Source organism: Microcebus murinus, chromosome 23 (assembly GCF_040939455.1).
Source record: "Microcebus murinus isolate Inina chromosome 23, M.murinus_Inina_mat1.0, whole genome shotgun sequence".
Taxonomy (NCBI): Eukaryota; Metazoa; Chordata; class Mammalia; order Primates; family Cheirogaleidae; genus Microcebus; species Microcebus murinus.
Genome location: NC_134126.1, coordinates 22,620,930 through 22,642,374, shown reverse-complemented (window position 1 = coordinate 22,642,374; position 21,445 = coordinate 22,620,930). Strand labels below are relative to the sequence as shown.

The window sequence follows — 21,445 nt, the reverse complement described above, 5'->3', positions numbered from 1 at the left end:
GAAACATCAGTGGCTGTTGTGCCAGAATGAAGTGGTCATCAAAAGCTTATTGCTGCCGGGTGTGGTGGCTCATGCCTGTAATCCTAGCACTTTGGGAGGCCGAGGCAGGCGGATTGCTCAAGGTCAGGAGTTCGAAACCAGCCTGAGCGAGACCCTGTCTCTACCAAAAATAGAAATAAATTAATTGACCAACTAAAAATATATATACAAAAAAATTAGCCGGGCATGGTGGCGCATGCCTGTAGTCCCAGCTACTCGGGAGGCTGAGGCAGTAGGATCGCTGAGCCCCGGAGATTGAGGTTGCTGTGAGCCAGGCTGATGCCACGGCACTCACTCTAGCCTGGGCAACAAAGTGAGACTCTGTCTCAAAAAAAAAAAAAAAAAAGCTTATTGCTATAATTCTTTAATTTGAACAAATACTTAATATTAACAATTTATGATTTTTAATATCTTGAAATGTAAGTAATGGAGGTATCTTGGGCACATAATTAAAAAGCAAAGCATTTATATTTTCTCAGGTGAAAAACAATTGGGGAATGTGGGCAACAGGTCAGGAGCAATAGGACCATTAGTTCTAATGTGGCCTTCAATTCATTCTGTTCTCCTGCTAAGCATTAGTTAGTTCATGCGCTCTTATGGTTGTAGGCTATTAACATTTGCCTGCTTTTGGCCTTTGAACTCGACTCCCTGGTGTTTCACATTTCTGTTGCTTTCTGTTCACAGTTACTACCCAACATGTGTGGTTTTGTACTTTTTTGTTGATACCTTACTTGTTTAAAGTTGTAGTTGCTCTTTGCCATTGCAACTACTACCTCTTTTTGCTGCTACTGTGCCTGGCAAGCATGATTACATGCTAAAAATCTGTTATTAATAGTGTCATCAATAATTTCAATTTAAGTGTTAATTATCTAAAAGTTTTATGGGCACATTTAATCCAAGAAACATTTTAAAAACTGGCACTGGTGATACAATGACTCAAAGAACCTCTGCGCTCTAAGAAACTTAGAGTCTCCTAGTTGAAGAAGTAAGCATTAAGATCTAGAGTTGAGAAAGGGAAATGCTTTAGGATGTGGCATCCTCACTGTCAAATTTTTAAAACTTGTGCTACTCTAAATATGAAGGTGCAAATAATTTTAAGAAGTTATCAGTCTGAGGAGTTTTAAAAATCATGCCTCTAAACCCACACCCAATGTTGTTTTTTTGTATTCTAAAAGTAAGAAACCTCCCTCATGCTGTGTTTAACTATCATTTTCTCCTCTTTTGTCTTTGAATCCATGATAAAACCCTAAGCTGTGTGATTTAGAAACTGCTTCCGTCTTACCTATGAATGTATCTTTGGCATGTAGGACCATACTTGACATAAATGCTTAAGAAATAAGTTGGACAGAATGAATGAATGAGTTAAGATTTAAAAGATAGGGTAGTTTATAGGCAGTGATGTCGTTGAAAGTCAATTGCAAGGCCAAAATTATTATTATTATTTTTAAAATACATGCCTGGCTAATTTTTCTATTTTTAGTTGAGACAGAGTCTTGCTCTTGCACAAGCTGATCTCAAACTCCTGAGCTCAGCCGGGTGCAGTGGCTCACGCTTGTAATCCTAGCACTCTGGGAGGCTGAGGCGGGCAGATCGCTCAAGGTCAGGAGTTCGAAACCAGCCTAAGCAAGAATGAGACCCCATCTCTACTGAAAATAGAAAGAAATTAATTGGCCAACTAAAAATATATAGAAAAAATTAGCTGGGCATGGTGGTGCATGCCTGTAGTCCCAGCTACTTAGGCTGAGGCAAAAGGATCGCTTGAGCCCAGGAGTTTGAGGTTGTTGTGAGCTAGGTTGATGCTACAGCACTCTAGCCGGGACAACAGAGTGAGACTCTGTTTCAAAAAAAATCAAAACCAACCAACCAACCAACCAAACAAACAAACAAAAAACTCCTGAGTTCTAGCAATCTTTCAGGCCTCCCAGAGTGCTAGGATTATAGCCATGAACCACCACGCCTGGCCCCAAGGCCAAAATTAGAACATTTGAGTATACCTAGTATGGAATTGTACAGCTGCATCTGGTGGCAGGCTTTACAGTGGCAAGTGAGTTGATGTACTTCAATTGTACAGGTGTATCTGGTGGCAGCCTTTAAGTCAGAATCCAGCACTTAGTTTAGTCCACGATTGGCCTGCCTATGATTTTGTTTATCACTTTTGCCTGCGCCTCTTTCCTATACTGGGCACTTGGTGTAGTCACAGATTTGGTAAACCCACAAGCTAACCCTAGCAAAAATGCGTAAAAAACAAACGTTGCTGTAGAGCTTCTTTGAAGAGAGGGAAAGACCCAACGATGAGGCAGCAGAAGACTCTAAGACTGCCAACAAAATGAAAAAAGCTGCATTTAAAAGAAAATACTAAGAGTCCTACTTAAATTGTAGGTTCATCGCAATAGGTGATTCACGTTCTCTAAGCCTGCTTTGTATAGTATGTGGCAACTGGCTATCCAGTGAAGCTCTGAAACCTTCAAAACTGCTTTGCCACATGGAGACTAAGCACCCTGCATTAAAAGACAAGTGTTTGGAGTTTTTCAAAAGAAAAAAACGTGAACACGAAGAACAGAAGGCAATTATTGAAGGCCACCACTTCATCAAACGTGTCTGTACTGAGAGCATCATTCTTAGTGGCTAACCGCATTGCTAAAGCCAAGAGACCCTTTACTAATGGTGAAGAGTTGATCCTGCCTGCTGCTAAGGATATTTGCCGTGAACTTTTAGGAGAGGCTGCAGTTCAAAAAGTGGCACGTGTTCCTCTTTCTGCTAGCACCATAACTAGATGAATTGATGAACTAGCAGAGGATATTGAGGCACAATTGGTAGAAAGGATCAACGAATCACCATAGTACATAATCCAGGTTGCCTACTGATGTTGACAACAAGGCAACAGTGCTTGTTTTTGTGTGATATATTTTTCAGGAGGATGGGCATGAGGATATGTTATGTGTACTTCTGTTGCCAACCAATACCACAGCTGCAGAATTATTCAAGTCTCTGAATGATTGCATATCAGGAAAACTGAATTGGTCATTTTGTGTCATTATATGCATGGACAGAGTGGCTGCCATTACTGAACAGCTTTCTAGTTTCACTACTTGAGTCAAGGAAGTTGCTTCTGCCTGTGAGTCTATGCACTGTGTCATCCATAGAGATATGCTGGCTAGCCGAAAAATGTCACCTGAACCAAACAATGTTTTGCAGGATGTGATTAAAATTATCAACCGCATTAAAGTACATGCCCTTAACTCACGTCTGTTTGCATGGCTCTGTGAGGAGAAGGCCTCAGAGTACACACATCTTCTCTTATAAACAGAAGTGAAATGGTTTTCTAAAGAAAACTGATCAGAGTTTTTGAGTTATGAGAGCTGCTCCAGAGATTTCTTTTAAAAAAACAGTCACCACTGTCAGCACATTTCAGTGACACAGAATGGGTGGCAAAACTTGCTTACTTGTGTGACATATTCAGCTTGCTCAACGAACTCAATCTGTCATTTTAGGGGAGAACAACAACTGTTGTTCAAGTCTGCAGATAAAGTGGCTGCATTCAAAGCCGAACTGAAATCATAGGGGCAATGAGTGAACATTGGTATTTTTGACAAGTTTCAAACATTAGCAGAGATTGTGATAGAGACTGAGCTCAGGGCCTTCTTTCTGCCAGCTGGTGTGTGATCACCTATCTCAGCTTTCAAAAGAGTTTGAGCATTACTTCCCCAACTACAAAAGACCCACAAACTGGGAAGGAATAGATTCATGACCCATTTGTGAATAAGCCAGGTGAATTGACTTTTCTATGCTAGAAGAAGATCAACTGCTTGGGATTGCAAATGACGGTGGCCTTAAAAGTATGTATGAGACAACTTCAAATCTCTATACGTTCTGGATTCAAGTCAAGGCATAATATCCTGAGATTGCCACAAAAGCACCGAAAAGCCGGCTTCCATTTCCAACATCCTATCTTTGTGAAGCAGGGTTATCTGCAGTGACAGCAACCAAAACGAGATTACAGAGTAGACTGGACATAAGCAACACACTGTGGATGTCACCGTCTCCCATTACCCCTAGATGGGACCATCTAGTTGCACAAAAACAAGTTCAGGGCTCCCATTGATTCTGCATTACAGTGAGTTGTATAATTATTTCATTATATGTTAAAATGTAATAATAATAGAAATAAAGTGCACAATAAATGTAATGTGGTTGAATTATCCCTGACACCATCTCCCCTTGTCTGTGGAAAAATTGTCATGAAACCGGTCCCTGTGCCAGAAAGGTTGGGGACCACTGCTTTAATTGACTGACAGTTGCCAGCTAACTTTACTGAGCCCATGGCTCCTTGAGGATGCTGATAAAAGTCATAAACCCTCTCCTTAGGAAAATGTGTGTATATATGTATGCACAGAATTCTGTAGGATTGTTGTTTCCGGAACCCATCCATGAATTGTGACCTAGGGCGCTATGTGTGAACCCACTGTTAAGATTTCCTGTTAGAATGTTCCATTGTAAGACACTTCTTTTTGGAAAGTTTTTCTAAGTTTTCATTATTCATTCATATAGTCAACAAAAGTTTGCTTGCCTGCTTTGTATGCTAGTCACTATGATGGCACTTGAAGATTCAAGGACACCATGATAATCTATCAAGTGTTTATTATGTGCCTTGCATGGAACTGGGAGCCTTAAGTACATTATTCATTTTCTCCATTTTACAAATGAGGAAATAATCTGCCTAAGGTTTTACAGCTAGTGAATGATAGAGCTAGTGTTTGAACCCAGGTCTAATGCCAAACCTTCTTTTGTTTATCATGAAATACACCCTTCGCCATAACCACAAGACACATTGAATAGAGGGTATTTTAGTGGTTCAGTTTCAAATTCTTGCTTTGGGTTTTATAACTAGGGATCTTTTGTGCCTCAGTTTTCTGCTAACACTCTGCAAACACTTAAAATGTTTAAGTATGTGATGATGTTACTCTTTTGATTTTGTATTTTTTTGAACCTGTATTGCAATCAGTAAGATACATGACATGTGACAAATGCCAACTGGTAGTCTAATCTAAGAGTAGTACAAAATGATCATATTTGAAAATGTCTTATCAGCATTCAAATTGTATATATCATTTAAAAAATTCTATGAAAACCACCTTTTGATCACCTTGTAAAGCAGAACTATCTGGTGCTGTGTGTGTTTTCTTTTTTCTTACAAGCATGCTGTCATGTACGCTGACAGCATCACACATTGAGTTTAGCATAAAAGCTTTTTGCTTCAAGCTGAGGTTTTTGACCCCACTGATAATACAGATGTTCTCATAATTTCCTCTCTTCCGCCCCTTTATAAATCAAAAAGAGTAGAAAAGGGAAAATTATGTGAGTAATTATAGTATTAAATAACTATAGAAAACCATTTGAGTTCTTTATTTTTTTTTTTTTTTTTTTTTCAAACTACATTGTAGGGTCAATTTTTTTTTTATTTTTTTTTTTTTTTTTTTTTTTTTTCATTTGAGTTCTTTAAAATTCTCTTTTCAACTTTAGTTTCAAATCACCAGCTTCTTAAATGGTAAGTTTCTTACATTGACAGGCCCTCAATTATGAATGCACCATTTATTTATCAGTTGACACCTCTGCCTCTTGTTTTTATCAGAAACATTATTTTCTTTTCTGGTGAGCATACTGCTGATTCTAATTGTAGAGACTAGACTTGACTTCAGAAGTTTGGATTAAAGTACTGCAAATAGGCAGTGGTGAGCCTGCTGCTGTTTTCTAATCTGTGGATATAAACTATCATAAACCAGTGTTTGATCATTCTTTAAGTGTTGATTCTTATTTAAATCTAGGGCGATTTGATGAAGCTGTTATTGAAGAGAGAAGACAGTGTGCTGAAGACCTGCTACAGTTCTCTGCCAATATTCCTGCTCTTTACAACAGTAAACAGCTTGAAGATTTTTTCAAGGTTTGGTAGTCTTTCTGGAATTATTTATATGTTATTAAATACCTTTATTTTCTAATTTGTAGTAAAGTGAAATAGAAAACACTATTCACTTTTGAATTTCATCATTCACTAAAAAAGTAGAAATTAATAGCTAAATAACAATTTCTATGGAATATCTTCTATTTTTAGTGTAGAAATATATACACACACACGTGTGTGTGTGTGTGTATGTGTGTGTGTGTGTATTTTTAAGAGATGGGGCTTGCTGTATTGCTTAGGTTAGCGTGCAGTGGGTGTTTGCAGGTGCAGTCATTGCACACTGCAGCCTGAAGCTGATGGGCTGAAGCGATCCTTCTGCCTTGGCCTTCAGAGTATTTTTGATTCATAGATTTTGAAAAATTGACATAAAGAGCTTAGAGTTCTAATTCACTCTATCATAATTTCAGTACATTTAAAAAAATTAGGTATCATGAAACTCCAACAGTTATCTTCATTCTTTGAGGTGTCTTTCAGTGGCAGATTTCTCTTTGGAATATAAACCAGTATAAGTCCATGTTAAACTTATTATAATTATATTGATTTTTTTAAAGATAGAACAAAAATGGTGACTACACAGTTTTAGAGATTGGCCAGTGCAAGTTATATTACCTAAGATCATTACCTAAGATATTAGTGTTTTTAGTTTCCATTCTAATTTCTTTATCATTTTTAATAATCATTTTTTAACCTATTTTGAACTGAACCTGTGTAAGTTGTCTGTTGGTGTCATTGTCTTTACAACATTTTTCTTGTTATATTTAATTAGCCTTCTAGAAAAAAGCTAAGTAATTGTGCCATAGTTTTTTTTCCCTTTTTAAGTAGAATCTACCCATTTGTAAATTAAATTTCTTAGAATATATAAGTGATATGATATATTCTGTATATGATAGAATATATAAGCAATATATGTGAGTAGTGGGATGTTTAATTTTTCTGATCCTAGTGGGTCAACGTAAGGAATTTATTTTTAATGACCTGTTTTAGTTTACTGAAGAAAGTTGATTTTTTGAAAGACATTGCAGACTTAATGACTTATAGTAACAGAAATAAAAATAGTAATAGAAAAGCTCACAGTAATAACAAGATTCCTGATGATTGACCTTGTTGCTTAATTTTTCATTACTATGCAAACCAGACTGAAATCATAAATTTGGCTTCTGCTTATAACCCAATGCAGATCTTTAGGATAAAGGCAAAATCAAATTGATAAAGTATTTAGTTCTTTGCAGTTCTCTGTTATAGTTGTTTCTATGTGGCAGGAAGTCTGTACTTATAGAAAAAGGCATTATTACTAAGCAAGACGGATATTACTCTATAGAAACAGTGAGAAGTATAGTCTTGTATGTTAACATGTGCCACAGGGCTAAAAAATTTAGTCTAGGGATTATGGAAGTCAGCTTGTACTTTAAATAATTTATTTATTTTATTTTATTTTATTTTTTTTTGAGACAGAGTCTCGCTTTGTTGCCCAGGCTAGAATGAGTGCCGTGGCGTCAGCCTCTCAGCCTCGCTCATAGCAACCTCAAACTCCTGGGCTCAAGCAATCCTACTGCCTCAGCCTCCCGAGTAGCTGGGACTACAGGCATGCGCCACCATGCCCAGCTAATTTTTTCTATATATATTAGTTGGCCAATTAATTTCTTTCTATTTATAGTAGAGACGGGGTCTCGCTCTTGCTCAGGCTGGTTTTGAACTCCTGACCTTGAGCAATCCTCCCGCCTCGGCCTCCCAGAGTGCTAGGATTATAGGCGCGAGCCACCACGCCTGGCCCATTTTTCAAATTTTTTACAGTTTTATTGACATACCTTAAAACTTACCAATTGTAAGTGTAATTCACTGACTTTCAGTAAATTTAAAGAGTTGTGCATCTTTCACCTCCATCCAATTTCAGATGATTTCTATTACCTTGAACAAATTATTTTCATTGATTTTTTTCTATTTTTCTGTTTTCTATTTCATTTAATTGATTTCTGCTCTAAACTTTATTATATCCTCCCTTTTCTTTGCTTTTGGGTTTATCTAATTTGCTGTTTATCTAATTCCTTAAAATGAAAGCATAAGTTACTGACTTGAGACTGTTCTTGTCTAATATAGTCATTTACAGCTATGAATATTCTTCTTAGCACTGCTTGAGCCTTATCCATAAATGTTTATATGTTTAGTTTTCATTTATAGTCAGTTAAATGCATTTTCTGATTTTTATGATTTCTATGTTGATCCATTGGTTATTTAGAAATATATTCTTTAATTTTCAAATATTTATGGATTTTCTGAAGTTTCTTTTATTGTTGGTTTTCTTGTGGTCAGAGAATATGTTTTGTGTGATTTAAAACCTTTTAAATTTATTGAGACTTGATTATTCCTTAACACATGGTATATCCTGGAGCATGTTGCATGTGTACTTAAAAGTAATATATATAGTAATATATATTCCGTTGTTGGGTGGGGTTTTATATAAATGCTAGTTATGTCTAGTTGGTTCATCGTGTTGTTCAAGTCTTCTATATCCTTCCAGATTTTCTGTCTAATTGTTTTATCAATTATTGAGGTCGAGGTATTAACATCTCCAATTATTATTGATGAATTTTTTCTATTTCTTCTTTCAATTCTATTATAATTTACTTTATATATTTTAGGGCTCTATTATGTGCATATAATTTTATACTGGTTAACTCTTTCTGATGGATTGGTTTTCTTAGCCTTATGGAATGTTCCTCTGTCTCCACTATTTTTTGTCTTGAAGCTATTTTGTATGATTTTAATGTAGCTACTGGTAGGTCTCTTATAGTTACTATTTGTGTGGTATCCTTGTTTTTATTCTTTTTTTTTTTTTTTTTTTTTTTTGAGACAGAGTCTCGCTTTCTTGCCTAGGCTAGAGTGAGTGCCGTGGCGTCAGCCTAGCTCACAGCAACCTCAGACTCCTGGGCTCAAGCAATCCTCCTGCCTCAGCCTCCCGAGTAGCTGGGACTACAGGCACGCGCCACCACGCCCGGCTGATTTTTATATTATATATATTAGTTGGCCAATTAATTTCTTTCTATTTTTATGGTAGAGACGGGGTCTCGCTCAGGCTGGTTTTGAACTCCTGACCTTGAGCAATCCGCCCGCCTCGGCCTCCCAGAGTGCTAGGATTACAGGCGTGAGCCACCGCGCCCGGCCCTGTTTTTATTCTTTTGCTTTCAGTCTACACAGTCTCATGTGTAGTCTACAGTCTACACATTCAATGTGTCATTGAATCAAAGTTTATCTTTTATAGTACATTATATAGTTTGATTTTTTAATCCAGTATTTAAAAGTAATTATCAATATAATCGAATTTCTATCTGCCATTTTGCTATTTATTATATGTCTCATTTTTTGTTTTATTTCTCCTTTACACCATTTTTATGTTAAATAGTTATTCATTGTATCAGTGTGATTCCTTTTTTATCTATTTTTTGAATTATAACATTAGTGGTTGCTCTAGGGATTAGAGTAAGCATCCTAATTTATGACAGTTTACTTGAGATGAATATTTTTTTCTTTTCTTTTTTTTTTTATAATTACAACATTGTCTGATTGAGGTTAATATTAACTTCATTCCAGTAAATTATAATTTGTTCTATAACATGCTATTTACCCTTCCTTCTTTGTTTTGTTATCATATGTGTTACTTTAAACTTTATAAACCCAACAATACAGTCTTATGGTCATTGTTACTCAATCTGATATCTTTTGAAGAATTTAGGAGAAGAAAAGTGAATGTACATTTATATAGTCTTTTCTATTTACCTTCATATTTACCTATTTTGATGTTCTTCATGTGTTCAGGTGGATTTGAATTATAATATTGTATGTTGTCATTTCTTTCAGCTTGAAAGATTTTCTCAGATATTTGTGTGTGTGTGTATTTGATGTCATGTTTGCTAGCAATAAATTCTCTGTCTTTGTCTAGAAATATTTTACTTTTTCCTTCACTGTTTTTAGATTGTTTTTATTTATAAGTCTATAATACTTAAGCCATCCTGAGACTTCCTTTATTATTGTAAAGTTAGTTTTGCTTAATATGTAGAATTATTGACAATTTTTCTGTTAGCAATTTGAATATATTATTCCACTACCTTTTGTCTTCCATTGTTTTTGATAAGAAGTCAGCTGTCAGTTTTACTGTAGTTCTACTGAATAAGTTTTTTTCTATTACTCTTTTGAAAATTTTGCCTTTATCTTTCAACAGTGTGAATTCGTGTGTTTAGGTGTCATTCTCTCTCTTTGTGTTTATTGTATTTGGGGTTTATTTATCTCCATGTATATGTAGGTTAATATTTTTTGTCAAATTTTAAAGTTATTTACCTTTGTTTTTTCAAAAAAACTTTCTGCCCACCTCTCTCTTGTCTATATCTGGTTCTCTCATTACATGTCAATTGGTATGCTGATATTATACCACGGCTTTCTCTGGTTCTGTTTATTTTTCTTCCGTCTTTTTTATTCTTTGTAATCTTCATATTATATCATTTTTATTGATCTTCAATTTCATTGATTCTTCTTCCATCTTAAATCTGTTATTGAACTCCTCTAGTGAATTTTAACTTCATTACTGTACTTTTCAACTCCAGAATTTCCATCTCTTCCTTTTTAGAAATTGAGGTATAATTCATAAAATATTAAATTTACCATTATAAAGTATATAATTTAGTGGTTTTTAGTATATTCACAAGATTATGCAACCATCACCACTGCCTAATTGCAGAACATTTTCATTACTCCATAAAGAAATTCCATACCCACTCACACGCACTCCTCCTCCTCTACTTACCTGAACCCCCTACACCTGCTTTCTGTCATCATAAATTTGCCTCTCTGGACATTTCACATGAATGGAATCACAATACACTTGGTCTTATCTGTCTGTCTTCTTTCACAAAGGTTAATGTTTCTAAGGTTCATCCACACTGTATCATGTGTCAGTAGTTCATTCCCTTTAATGGCTGAATAATGTTTTATTGAATGGATATGAACATGCCATATTTTGCTTATCTATTCATTAGTTGATAGACTTATTCTGTCGCCCAGACTGGAGTACAGAGGCGTGATCATTGCTCATTGCAACTTCGAACTCCCGGCTCAAGCAATCCTCCCACCTCAGCTTCCTAAGTAGCTGGAACTACAGACATGTACCATGATGCCTGGATTATTTTTAAGTTTTTTTTTGTAAAGATGAGGTCAGTCTTGCTGTGTTGTCAGGCTGGTCTTGAACTCCTGGGCTCAAGTGATCCTCCCACCTCAGCCTCCACAGTGCTGGGTTAGAGGCATGAACCACTGTGCCCGGCCTCATTTAATTCTTTAATCATGTTTTCCTTCTATTATTTGAACATATTTATAATAGCTGTTTTGAAGTTTTGCCTTCTAAGTCCAATACCTTTGTCCCCTCAGAGACAGATTCTATTGACTGCCTTCTTTGCCCTATGGGTCAAGTGCTTTCCTTTTTTATTTATTTTTATTTTTTATTTTCAGCCCCACCTTCCACCTCCCACCTCAAGTGCTTTCCTGTGTCTTTTTTTTTGTATTGTAATTTTTTTGTTGACAACTGAACATTTTGGATAATACATTATATAGCAGCTCTAGGTTCCAATTTTTTTTTCCTCCCTTGGGATTGTTGCCATTTTTTGTTATTGTGTTTAGTAAGTAACACTTTATGTTAGTGTGTTTAGTCTATACTAAATCTGTGGAGTCTGTTCCTGTCAAGTGTGTGACTGGATTTTCCCGCTCAACTTTTAATTTCTATTCTATTCTTAAGCCTGGCTTTGTAGGAGTTAGCCCTGTATAAGCGTACCTAGTGGTCAGCCAGTGCTTGGTCATTGTTGTTTAAACACCTGTGCCAGTATATACTTCCCACTTAATGCTGATGATTCTTTGTGTTTTCAAAGTCTAAGCAGTTTTTAAGTTTGCCCTTGCTGTTACTTTGAGGTTTCTTATATTTCCTCTGTGCCTGCATACCATCTCATGTTTTTCCAGGTATTTGTGGATAGCTTAGTCCACCTCTGGTCTCCCTTACTGGATGGGTAGCCAGCTTATTAAGATGCCCCTATAGCTGTGTTATATTCTGGATCTCCCTGCTATATAACTGGTCTTTTGCTGACTGCAACTTCAGGCTTGCTGAATCCACTGGTCCTTGCCATTCATTTGGCCTTGAGATTGCTGCTGTTATTACTGATAACGTTTGTGTGGGGTGGGTTTTTTTCCTGTGCTTCAATCCAAATCATGTCAGCCTCTTCTGGAAGTGAATCTGCTCATTTTCAAGGCTTGCCTTCATATATTTGCCATGGCAACCCTGCTGAGATGGGGAATGGTAGCACCCCCAGGCGAGAACATCATAGACATGCATAGTTCTTACCTGTGGTTTTTTCATGAGTAACACTATTTCATTTGTTTTATACTTTGGTCTATTTCCAGAGCCCTCAGTGGTTATTTTGGCAATTTTCACCAGTTTTATTATTGCCTTTTGGGGAAAACATTTGCTGATATACACCTAGATGGACTTTTCATTAGCAAAAAAGTTTGAGATGCTATGTAATGTGAAATTTTTTTACTGCATTCTAAGGAATACCCAAAAGGTTATTATTTTTGAACTAGAGATTTAAAGTAGAACTGTGGTGTTATTTTCCTGCTGCATCCCTCTGGTTCCTATAGAACAGTTTTATGATTATTTTGTTTCATTAAAGATTTGTTCTTTATTTATTTTGTATAATATTGTTTATTAAACTGGATAAATAAAATATCTTTAGGATTATGAGCTAAAACATTTTGTATTTATTTTATTTTGTAAGATCTAATAAATTTTAAATAGTAGACTATTTTCAGAGCAGTTTAGTGTTGCAGAAAAATTGTCCAGATAGTATAGTTTTCCTGTCTTCCTTACCTTTGCTCCCAGTTTTCCCTATTATTATTAAATAAGCTTAATAACCATACTTAAAAACCTAATAACATCTTGCATTGGTGTCGTATATTTGTTACAGTTAATCATCTGATATATGAACATACTTACTGATTTTTTGAAAGCAATTGTAATCTAGTTTAATAGGTTAATATAGTAGTTACTTTAAATCTACATACATAGTTTATTTTTTTATTTTTTATTTTTTTACTGTTAATGACAATGAAACACAATTGTTCTGATCTTTTTAGGGTGGAATAATTAATGATGGTTCTGAATTAATTGGTCCTCCTGAAGCTTACTCAGATCCCCTCATTGATACTTTTCCTGAGTGTAGTACAGAAGGTAAGAAATTTTATTTTTTGTATTTCAAAGGTTTTGATTGCATAAGACTATAGATCATATCTGTGTTGCAAAAAACAGATGTATATAGGAATTTGAAGATATTTCACTAATTCTAAGATTTTTTTCTTTTACATCAACATCACTGATAATTGGGTACATGATATGGGATCACTGATATCTCACATTTAATTGGCAGCTTTTTTCTTTCTTAGTGATATATAAAATAATGATTAATCCTGCAATTAATGGTATCTTAGATTTTGTGAAATATGGTATAATGAATAGTTTGAATTTATATTGTCTAGTATAAAGATGCCTTACTGAAGTTTATGTAGCAGCATCTGACTTTTAGGCAATTAATTTCAAGACTGGCTTTAACAATTTAGTCATTTACCCTGAAAGAATAAACCTAAGGTAGTTTTGATGTTTTTGATATGCTTTCTAATAACATGAGTCTAGATTAAAGCACTTTTTGTACTTTTAATCACTTTAATTCAAGAATGCTTCATCTCTTGTTTTATTCCTCTATTAAGCCATACTTGGAATTTATAGGAAGGTTTAAATACATACATTTTAGCTTTTGGATTTCCATAACTAGTTTTCTTTTAGGGAAGATCATGGAATTAAAAAAAAAGAAGATCTGGGAGTGGATGGTAGGGGTCCTTAAAAAGAAAATAGGTAATTAAATTTGTTTCAGGTGGCTTAGGTTTGGTTTATTAAAAGTAAAATAATATTTCTTGATCTCTTTGATGAGTAAGAGTTATGGTGGAGGAGGATGCCTTATGACTTCTACATGGGAGGTAGCCATGTCTCATTGTAGTGCTGTTTTTGTAAGGGTTTGTACTGCTGTCCTACATCAGCAGCCACTTTGGCATAGATCTGTTGCAGTAAGTTCCCATCTTGATTTGGCAAGAGCAACAAGTTGTTATCCATTCTGTGGGCTGATGCACTTAAATTTTTTTTCTTTTGGTGCTACCACATTAGAGAAATAGTTAGCTTTTATTCTTTCTCATTGTGCCTCCCTTTGACTTAAAAGCTAAGTTTGTTAATTTAACCTAGTGTTCTGTGTAATTCATGGGGGCCACCTGCCCAGATGTCTCCTTTGGGCCCTCAATACCTTTGACTCCATCCTAATTCTGCCAGCATCATAGAAAAATTTTGTTGACAGTAACTTTACAATCTGTCATTTTTTTGGGGGGTAGGGGGAAATACCTATTCTTCATGACCTGACTTAATCAGAGGTCCTTGCTGGCATTTGGAAAATCTAGCCCCTGCCGGGATCCCAATGTAATTCTAAAGCTAGAATTAGTTTCTCTGGAAATTGACTTTTTTGGGTTAACTTGATCTGGCTGTTGCCTCAGTTTCCATGCTGCTGAGAAAGAGGAGTGTACATTTTTCAGTTGTAAAACCATACTGATTACCCAATAGAGATCAAGTAGGAAAGTTTATTCAATGAGTACAGTTCTTAGAGATGCAGCATGTTTCTTTTCTTATTATTTTTTTGGTACAGGAATCAAAGATTGTGTGATGTGGGAGTGGTTATATTCTTTTACTATTGATAACAAGCCTTTATTATTAGGTGGGAGTCATGGTGAGAGAAGGGTATTTCAGGAGCCTATTTTAGTGTAACATAAATACTAAAATGTGTGTGGTGCAGAGATCTTTTAATTCTTTGCTGTAGTCTAGGAGAGGAGAGGAGAAACATTATTATTAGGAATGACTTTTCTTGGGATAGGGTTCTAAAATATTGAAGGCTGTTCAAGGTGATCAGGTAGCTGTATTAATGTTGAAGGCGATACACTCTAAAGCTAGGGTAAGCATATAATTTATTGTCCAAATTGGGACACTTCAATTATACCAAGACGACAAGCATGTTACAGGACTGTCTTAGACAAACTGGGCTGTAAGGGTGACCCTACCTAAAGTAGAGTTTACCTCTGAAGTTTCAAAAAGATGCATTTCTTTGGAAGGATTTATCTTTTAGTAATGTGCTTTTATGAGAGAAATTGGGGCCAACATTTCTGTTAAAAACACAGAAAAAAGAGTTATGACACCTAAAAGGAATATTGACATTTTATCCTGTCAGTGCAGTTGAATTTTTCAACTGTATTACTATCTCTCAAACACACTGTGATCCATGGAGAATGAAAAACATAGAATTGGAAATGCTGCTTGTGTTTTTTTCTTTCCTCCCTTTCAAAGCTGTTATGCTTGGCTAATTAATCCTGCTGAAAGATACCAGGTTGACAAATACAGATAGATCACAGTGTCAAATTCACTGCAAATTCATTGTTATTTAAGAGAAAATGGCTTTTGAATATCATGAGATTGCCTGGCATGGTGGGAAAGTGGAAGATTTACTTTACATCAGAAGGCCTGCAAACTCCAGAGACAACCAGGGGAGAGGGCATCTAGTAGCAAAAGAGCAGGAAAGCTGGCAGCCAGCCGGGGCCCACAGGTACGCAGCGAGGTGGAGGGTGGCAGAGGGATTGCGGTGGCAAATGCTTGTGGTTTGGATCGAGAGCCAAAATGTGAGGAGGTGATTCACTCTGTAACAGCTCCTCTGAGTGTACTATTTTAAATGGTGTTTTGAAGGTGGGTTGTCATTTTTCATACTGTGATTCAGTTTGGCGGTGGAGTGAGCCAGAGGGGCAAATCTTAATTAGTCTGCTGTTTCAAGGTCCTTCACTTACAGTTAGAATGACATGACAAGTTTATCACTTCTCTGAGAACAGATGTAGAGGCTAAGTGATCATTATTTTTGTTAGTACCTTAAAAATACAACCAGCAGATCCTAATTTACTTTGAAATGAAAGTTTTCTGAGGAAAACATGAAGCCAGGGATTTCTGTTCTTTAAAATTGCAGTTCATTTTTAGTAGAGTGGGATAGAGAAGCCCCTTTACGTTTTCGTAAAATCAGGAATTTTTGATGATAAACTGGTAAATATATTTTATTTAATATGAAACTGAAAATTAATGAAATTTTATTCAGTAGGTTTTTCGACAAAAAGTTAATATTGTTTTACATTACTTAAATGAAATGCTGGTTACTCTTTATCTCCTTTGTTCCAAGAAATTAAACTGTATTTTCTCAAAGATGAAAGAAGATCTTATTGGTTGCTAACATCTTATTTCCATTTTAAACTTCTATCTTTTTGTTGAATTAAATTTAGCTATGAAGTTACTCTGACATTCGTGGAAACCTGCCCAAATTGGTGCATGGGAATTGAGCTTCTTGACATGTTTCTCTCATCTGTTGGCCTGTTTGAAGGATGTAGCTTGCTTTATTGCCATGCTGGCCTTGATATCAGAGCCTTTGATGTTGGTATAGTCTCATCTGGTAACCTGTGTCATTTCCTCTTCCTAATACATTACATGATTTCCTTTTCAGTTTTGGGAGGGACGTTCCCCCGGTTCATGCTGCAAATAAAAGAAAATAATTTGGTGATCATAACTACAAACAAATTGAGAGATCAGCTTCTTATATGTAGTAGATCTTAAGAGTGAATATTCTTAAATGTCTCATGGAATAGCAAAATCTACCTCTTTTGAGCTTCAAAATCTACGTCTTTTGAACCTCTTTTTTTGGCTGTAAATTATCGAATAAGAACTCCCCAATTGCTCGTTATGACACAGAGACAAGAAAGGATCTATTAAGTTGTCCTGGGTTAGCCATTTTAGAGAAATTGAAATATACATTTTGAGGATAGCATCTATGGCAGGTCTTTGTAAGGGATTCCTTAAAGTGACATTAAATCCAAGATTTATATGTTTATTTGATGGCAGAGTAATAATTTTTTTCTGTATATAAACAAACATGAAGATTATGGTTATAGTGTGTTAAATTGAATGTTGTTGATTATATTTAAAACATGGGAACTAATTGGAAAGATGTATAGTTACGTATAGTTATTGTATACATAACTATACATAGTATATTATGTATAGTTATTTAAGCTTGGAAAAAAACTTTCTGTTTGAAACTTCTGTTTCAAAATGCCATTTGTTTTCTCTTTTTATTTGTGTTATTTTCATTTACTGGATTTAAAGTTGATGATTTGAGGCAGGATAATTTTAAACAGGAATATTCTTTAGTTTATTGGCTACTTTAAATCTGTTCTTAAGATAAACTTAAAGTTTATGCAGTACACTACTACACAGTTTTGTGTAAAATAACAAAATATAGAAAATCTAATTAAATAATTTAAAGTAGAATTTAGTGCAAATATCCACTAGGTGGCACCATGAGAACTCTAAATCTTGTTACTGAGATTCTTCTAGGTCCTCCTATATTATGTATGTTAGAGTATCTGTTGCTTACTCAGCTTGAAGAAATTGTTTTTTCTCTTAAGTGCTTATTTATTCTATATTATTCCCTGTCCCTTATTAATTGAATTTGCTTTGGTGGAGGTGCTTGAAATAAATAGGAAAAAAGAACAAGTCATTTTACTCAAGATAAAATGAGAATGTGTCAGTATTTGTAAGTAAACAAATGATACAAATTATAAATATTGACTCTTAACCCTAGAGATATTGAGAATATAATATTGGACATTGGGAGTTTAGGGGTTGGGTGGGGCAAATAACAAAAAATTCATGATATGTTTTGGAATCTAGGTTTTAAAGTAGAAGGAAACATTAGAAATAATATAGTTAAATCTCTTATTTTAAAACAAAAAAAATCAGAATTTCGGGGAAGTTAAGCCATGTGCCTAAGGTACTCCAGGTATGTGATAGTCCTTACAGAACTATATTTTGAAATGAAAAGAGTTAATTTTATGGAGGGGACGCAGGGAGAATACGTATATGGTATAGAAAGCTCAGCATGAGCTACTTGCATATAGGGAGAAAGGCTGGATATCTTGGAGTCTAGAGAAGCTATGGAGAGTACCAGAATAAAAAGTTCATTGTGTGAAAAGGGAAGCCAAGTGATATTTCTTTATTGTTCATGATAAGATAACAGTATTAGGGTTGTGATTATGAGTGCTGTTTTGTTTTCTGAGCTTACTCTGTTTGCATCAAATATATGATAGTTATTCTGATGTTCTTTTTATAAAATTTGAAGAGTGAGGCATAGACATGTCCCAAGGATGTTATAAAAATGTGAAACATCAGAGGAATGGTTCCTTTTAGTAACAATAGCTATTACTAAATGACGAGTAGGGAATCAAGTACAGGAACCCTAACTAGCATTAAGCTTTAGATTTAGGTGTCCATTTAATATCATATTTATAAAGGCTGTTTCTTAATGGAAATGGATATGTATGTCTTCTACCTCAAGGTAACCTTTGTTCTGTTGGCTAGATATCTTGCTTTGTGCATGAAGCATGAGTCATTGCTACTAGGAAAAATAGAAATTCCCTTTTGTTGACTATGGCAATATTTGAACCTCAGGGCTCAGTGAAAGCTATCAGCTAATAATAATGAGGCCAGGTATTTTATATATAGTCACCCATGAGAGACCACCTGTTGTTCTAAAGGAAACTGATCTCTTTTTACAGATGGTCTTCAAATACAGATTTTTGATAGTTTATAGTATAAAGATTTATTCTATGGCAACTCAACCTTTTCCCCTGGGGCCTGTCTTTCAGAGATGGTGTCCTAGACAGATTTCACTATACTGCCCTACTCTGAGCAGTTCAAAGCACAGAGGTAAGGGTAGGTAGGTGAACTGGGATGCTAAATAAACCCCTCATGTCTGTAGCTGCTTTTTAACAAGTCACCTGGGGCCCTCTAATAGCCCTGAGACTTGAATCTCTGTGATATGAACCTGGAGGCAGAACGCTTTCATAGAACCTTTGACTTTTTCCCCTTGTATCACTTCCAAAAAAAGCTTAGGTTTTTGCCTTGATGGTGTTGGTGAAGGATGCACCTTTTACTCTCATGATGGCCTAGAGGGCCCCTTTAAGTATGGATCGACTTCAGCTTGGTTTAACTTTTGACAAACAGTCTCTATATTGTATCAGATGTCAGTGGTTACCCTGCCTTATCCACAATGTCCTTCCTACTTACCTAAAGAGAACCTGTCACTTGCTTGTTGTTTCCTATACCTTACTTATTACCTTTCTTTCTGGGTTTTAGGGAGCTAGTCTCCACTTTATGTAATATTGATATGTGGTTTTATATAAAACAAATTGAATTATAGGACTTTGATTTTTAGAAGCTGAATAAGCACTGTATTAAGCAGATGTATTAAGGGTATAAGATACACTAGGCACTGAGTATTTATATGTAATATATATAAATGAGGTTCATTGCTATGGTGGTAAAGGGAGCTTTAATGTGTTATTTTCCTTTCCTTGAACTGGTTGGAGAATACTTCACTGAGAAAAAGGGAATTTAAAAATTGCTTAAATGTGGAAGAGAAAAATATCAGTGAGTACTAGAAGCTGATTAGTTGTAATGTATGGTCTATACAGTTGGGCTTTTTAGGCATGGTAGAGTGCAACTTAAGAGGAGAATTAAAGGAATAAGGTAGGCAAGGAAGAGGTGTCAGGGGGTAGCCTGCTTTAAACAGATCAGTCTTTATAATCATGTCTAACTGCTTAAGTGATGAATTTCTTCACATTGGCTGCGGGATGATCCATATAGGTTTATATTTCATAAATGATGCCTGTATAACTTTCTTTATATTGAAGGAAATACTCAGTTTTAGCCCTTGCATCATATCCTTTGACATCTTTCAGTTACCGAACTTAAGAGCTTACCACACACAAAGAATGTTATTGAATCTCATTACAGAACCACCTATAATCCTACCATACCTAGAAAATCACTATTAATCTTTAGTGTATCTTTCTATCCTTTTTTTCTGGGTTTGTTTTAAAATTAGAGTTCTGGTATATGCACTCTTCTGTAATTTGTCATTTTTGCATAATATGTTAAATACTTTAGCATTAAACATTCTTCTTCAACATTATAGCTATGTGATATGTTATCATAGGGCAGTATCATAATTTCCTATTTTTAGGAATTTATGTTATCTCCAAATTGTTATTAATTTTTGTGATGGACATTCTTGTATATAAGTCTTTTTGTATGTCTTTGTTTTTAGTATAAATTACTGAATTTCTGGGTGTGAAAGATAAAGTAGTTTTTGTGCTTTTGATATGAATTGCCAAATTGTCTTCTAAAAAGTGTTAAAACAGAATTCTTTTTGCTTCCGTTTGCTTCTCCTGATTCGGCTGAAAAATTTGTCTTCCTAGCTAACCTGCTAGTTTTTTTTGTTTGCTTGCTTTTAAAGATTATTCATTTAGAAATTAGTTAGAGTTTGAAAAGGAAACACTGTATAGAATATTGATTTACTTAATTTTATTATCTGACTTTCTCTCCAGGTGCTCTGATGGTCTTACTTTTTTGATCTGATTTCATTTAATTATGATTCTCATTGTTAATAAAATAAGGTTGGAAAGGTAAGAGGAAGTATGACTGTGTTACTAGGTTTTTGTGGTCAAAAGCCAAGAAACTGAGTATACATAACTTTATCCTCTTCCCTTTTGGTATTATTGTTCTGGCTAGAGAGGAAAATCAGGCAAAGCATGAAACAGGACAATGTGATAGATGGTATGAAGGTTATAGTGACAAGACACCGGAGAACAGACAAAAGGTCTATAATACAGCATTTCCTTTCTTTTGTGATTAGCTATATAAGCCAGAACTTTTTTTTTTTCAACTTTATTTGTTTATTAATTTCAGTGGACTAGGTTATATAATGGCACCATTTAAGGAAACAAATTTGCCTCAAAATACATAAAATATTTTTAAATTATTTAAGAAAAAAATCTCTTATAAAGTTCACATGTATTTCTCAGAATAGTAGATAAATAACTTTATAGATTGCTGTAAAAGATGTTGATTATGAAGCACTGTTTGTATGGCTCAAATGTCAGAAAACTGAAAAGATTTCCACTAGGTTCAAAGAATCTCATTTGAGATTGTGGGTTTAATGAAATCTGTTTCTTTTGGGAACTAGATTTAGTTTTTTTGGGCATTCTAAGGATTTGAAAAAAAGTTGAAAATGAGGATATATTGGCAGGATGACAAAGTAGTGTCTAAAGCTGATTTAAAATTTGAGCTTAGATACAGGAACATGTTTTTACTCTGTCTTACTTTATTTGATATGAAGTAAGTGATTTGAGTCTAAAATAGGGGTTGGCAAACTATGGCCCACGGGCCAAATCTGGCCTGCCACCTGG

At 35.1% G+C, this 21,445-nt stretch overlaps 1 protein-coding gene across 7 annotated transcripts in view; it reads left to right on the top strand.

Annotated features, from left to right (window-relative positions):
- RPS6KC1 (ribosomal protein S6 kinase C1) overlaps nucleotides 1-21,445 on the top strand; it is a 139,058-nt gene that overhangs the window by 15,477 nt on the left and 102,136 nt on the right. For 4 of the 7 annotated variants that reach the window (XM_012781623.2, XM_012781622.2, XM_075997058.1 and 1 more), the window contains exons 4-5: nucleotides 5,862-5,977; nucleotides 13,157-13,250. In XM_012781623.2, the coding sequence (XP_012637077.2) occupies nucleotides 5,862-5,977; nucleotides 13,157-13,250 (210 nt within the window). Of the gene's footprint in view, nucleotides 1-5,861; nucleotides 5,978-13,156; nucleotides 13,251-20,587; nucleotides 20,663-21,445 lie in introns of those variants that run through there. The other 3 variants (XM_012781628.3, XM_075997060.1, XM_075997061.1) reach the window with 3 other exon arrangements.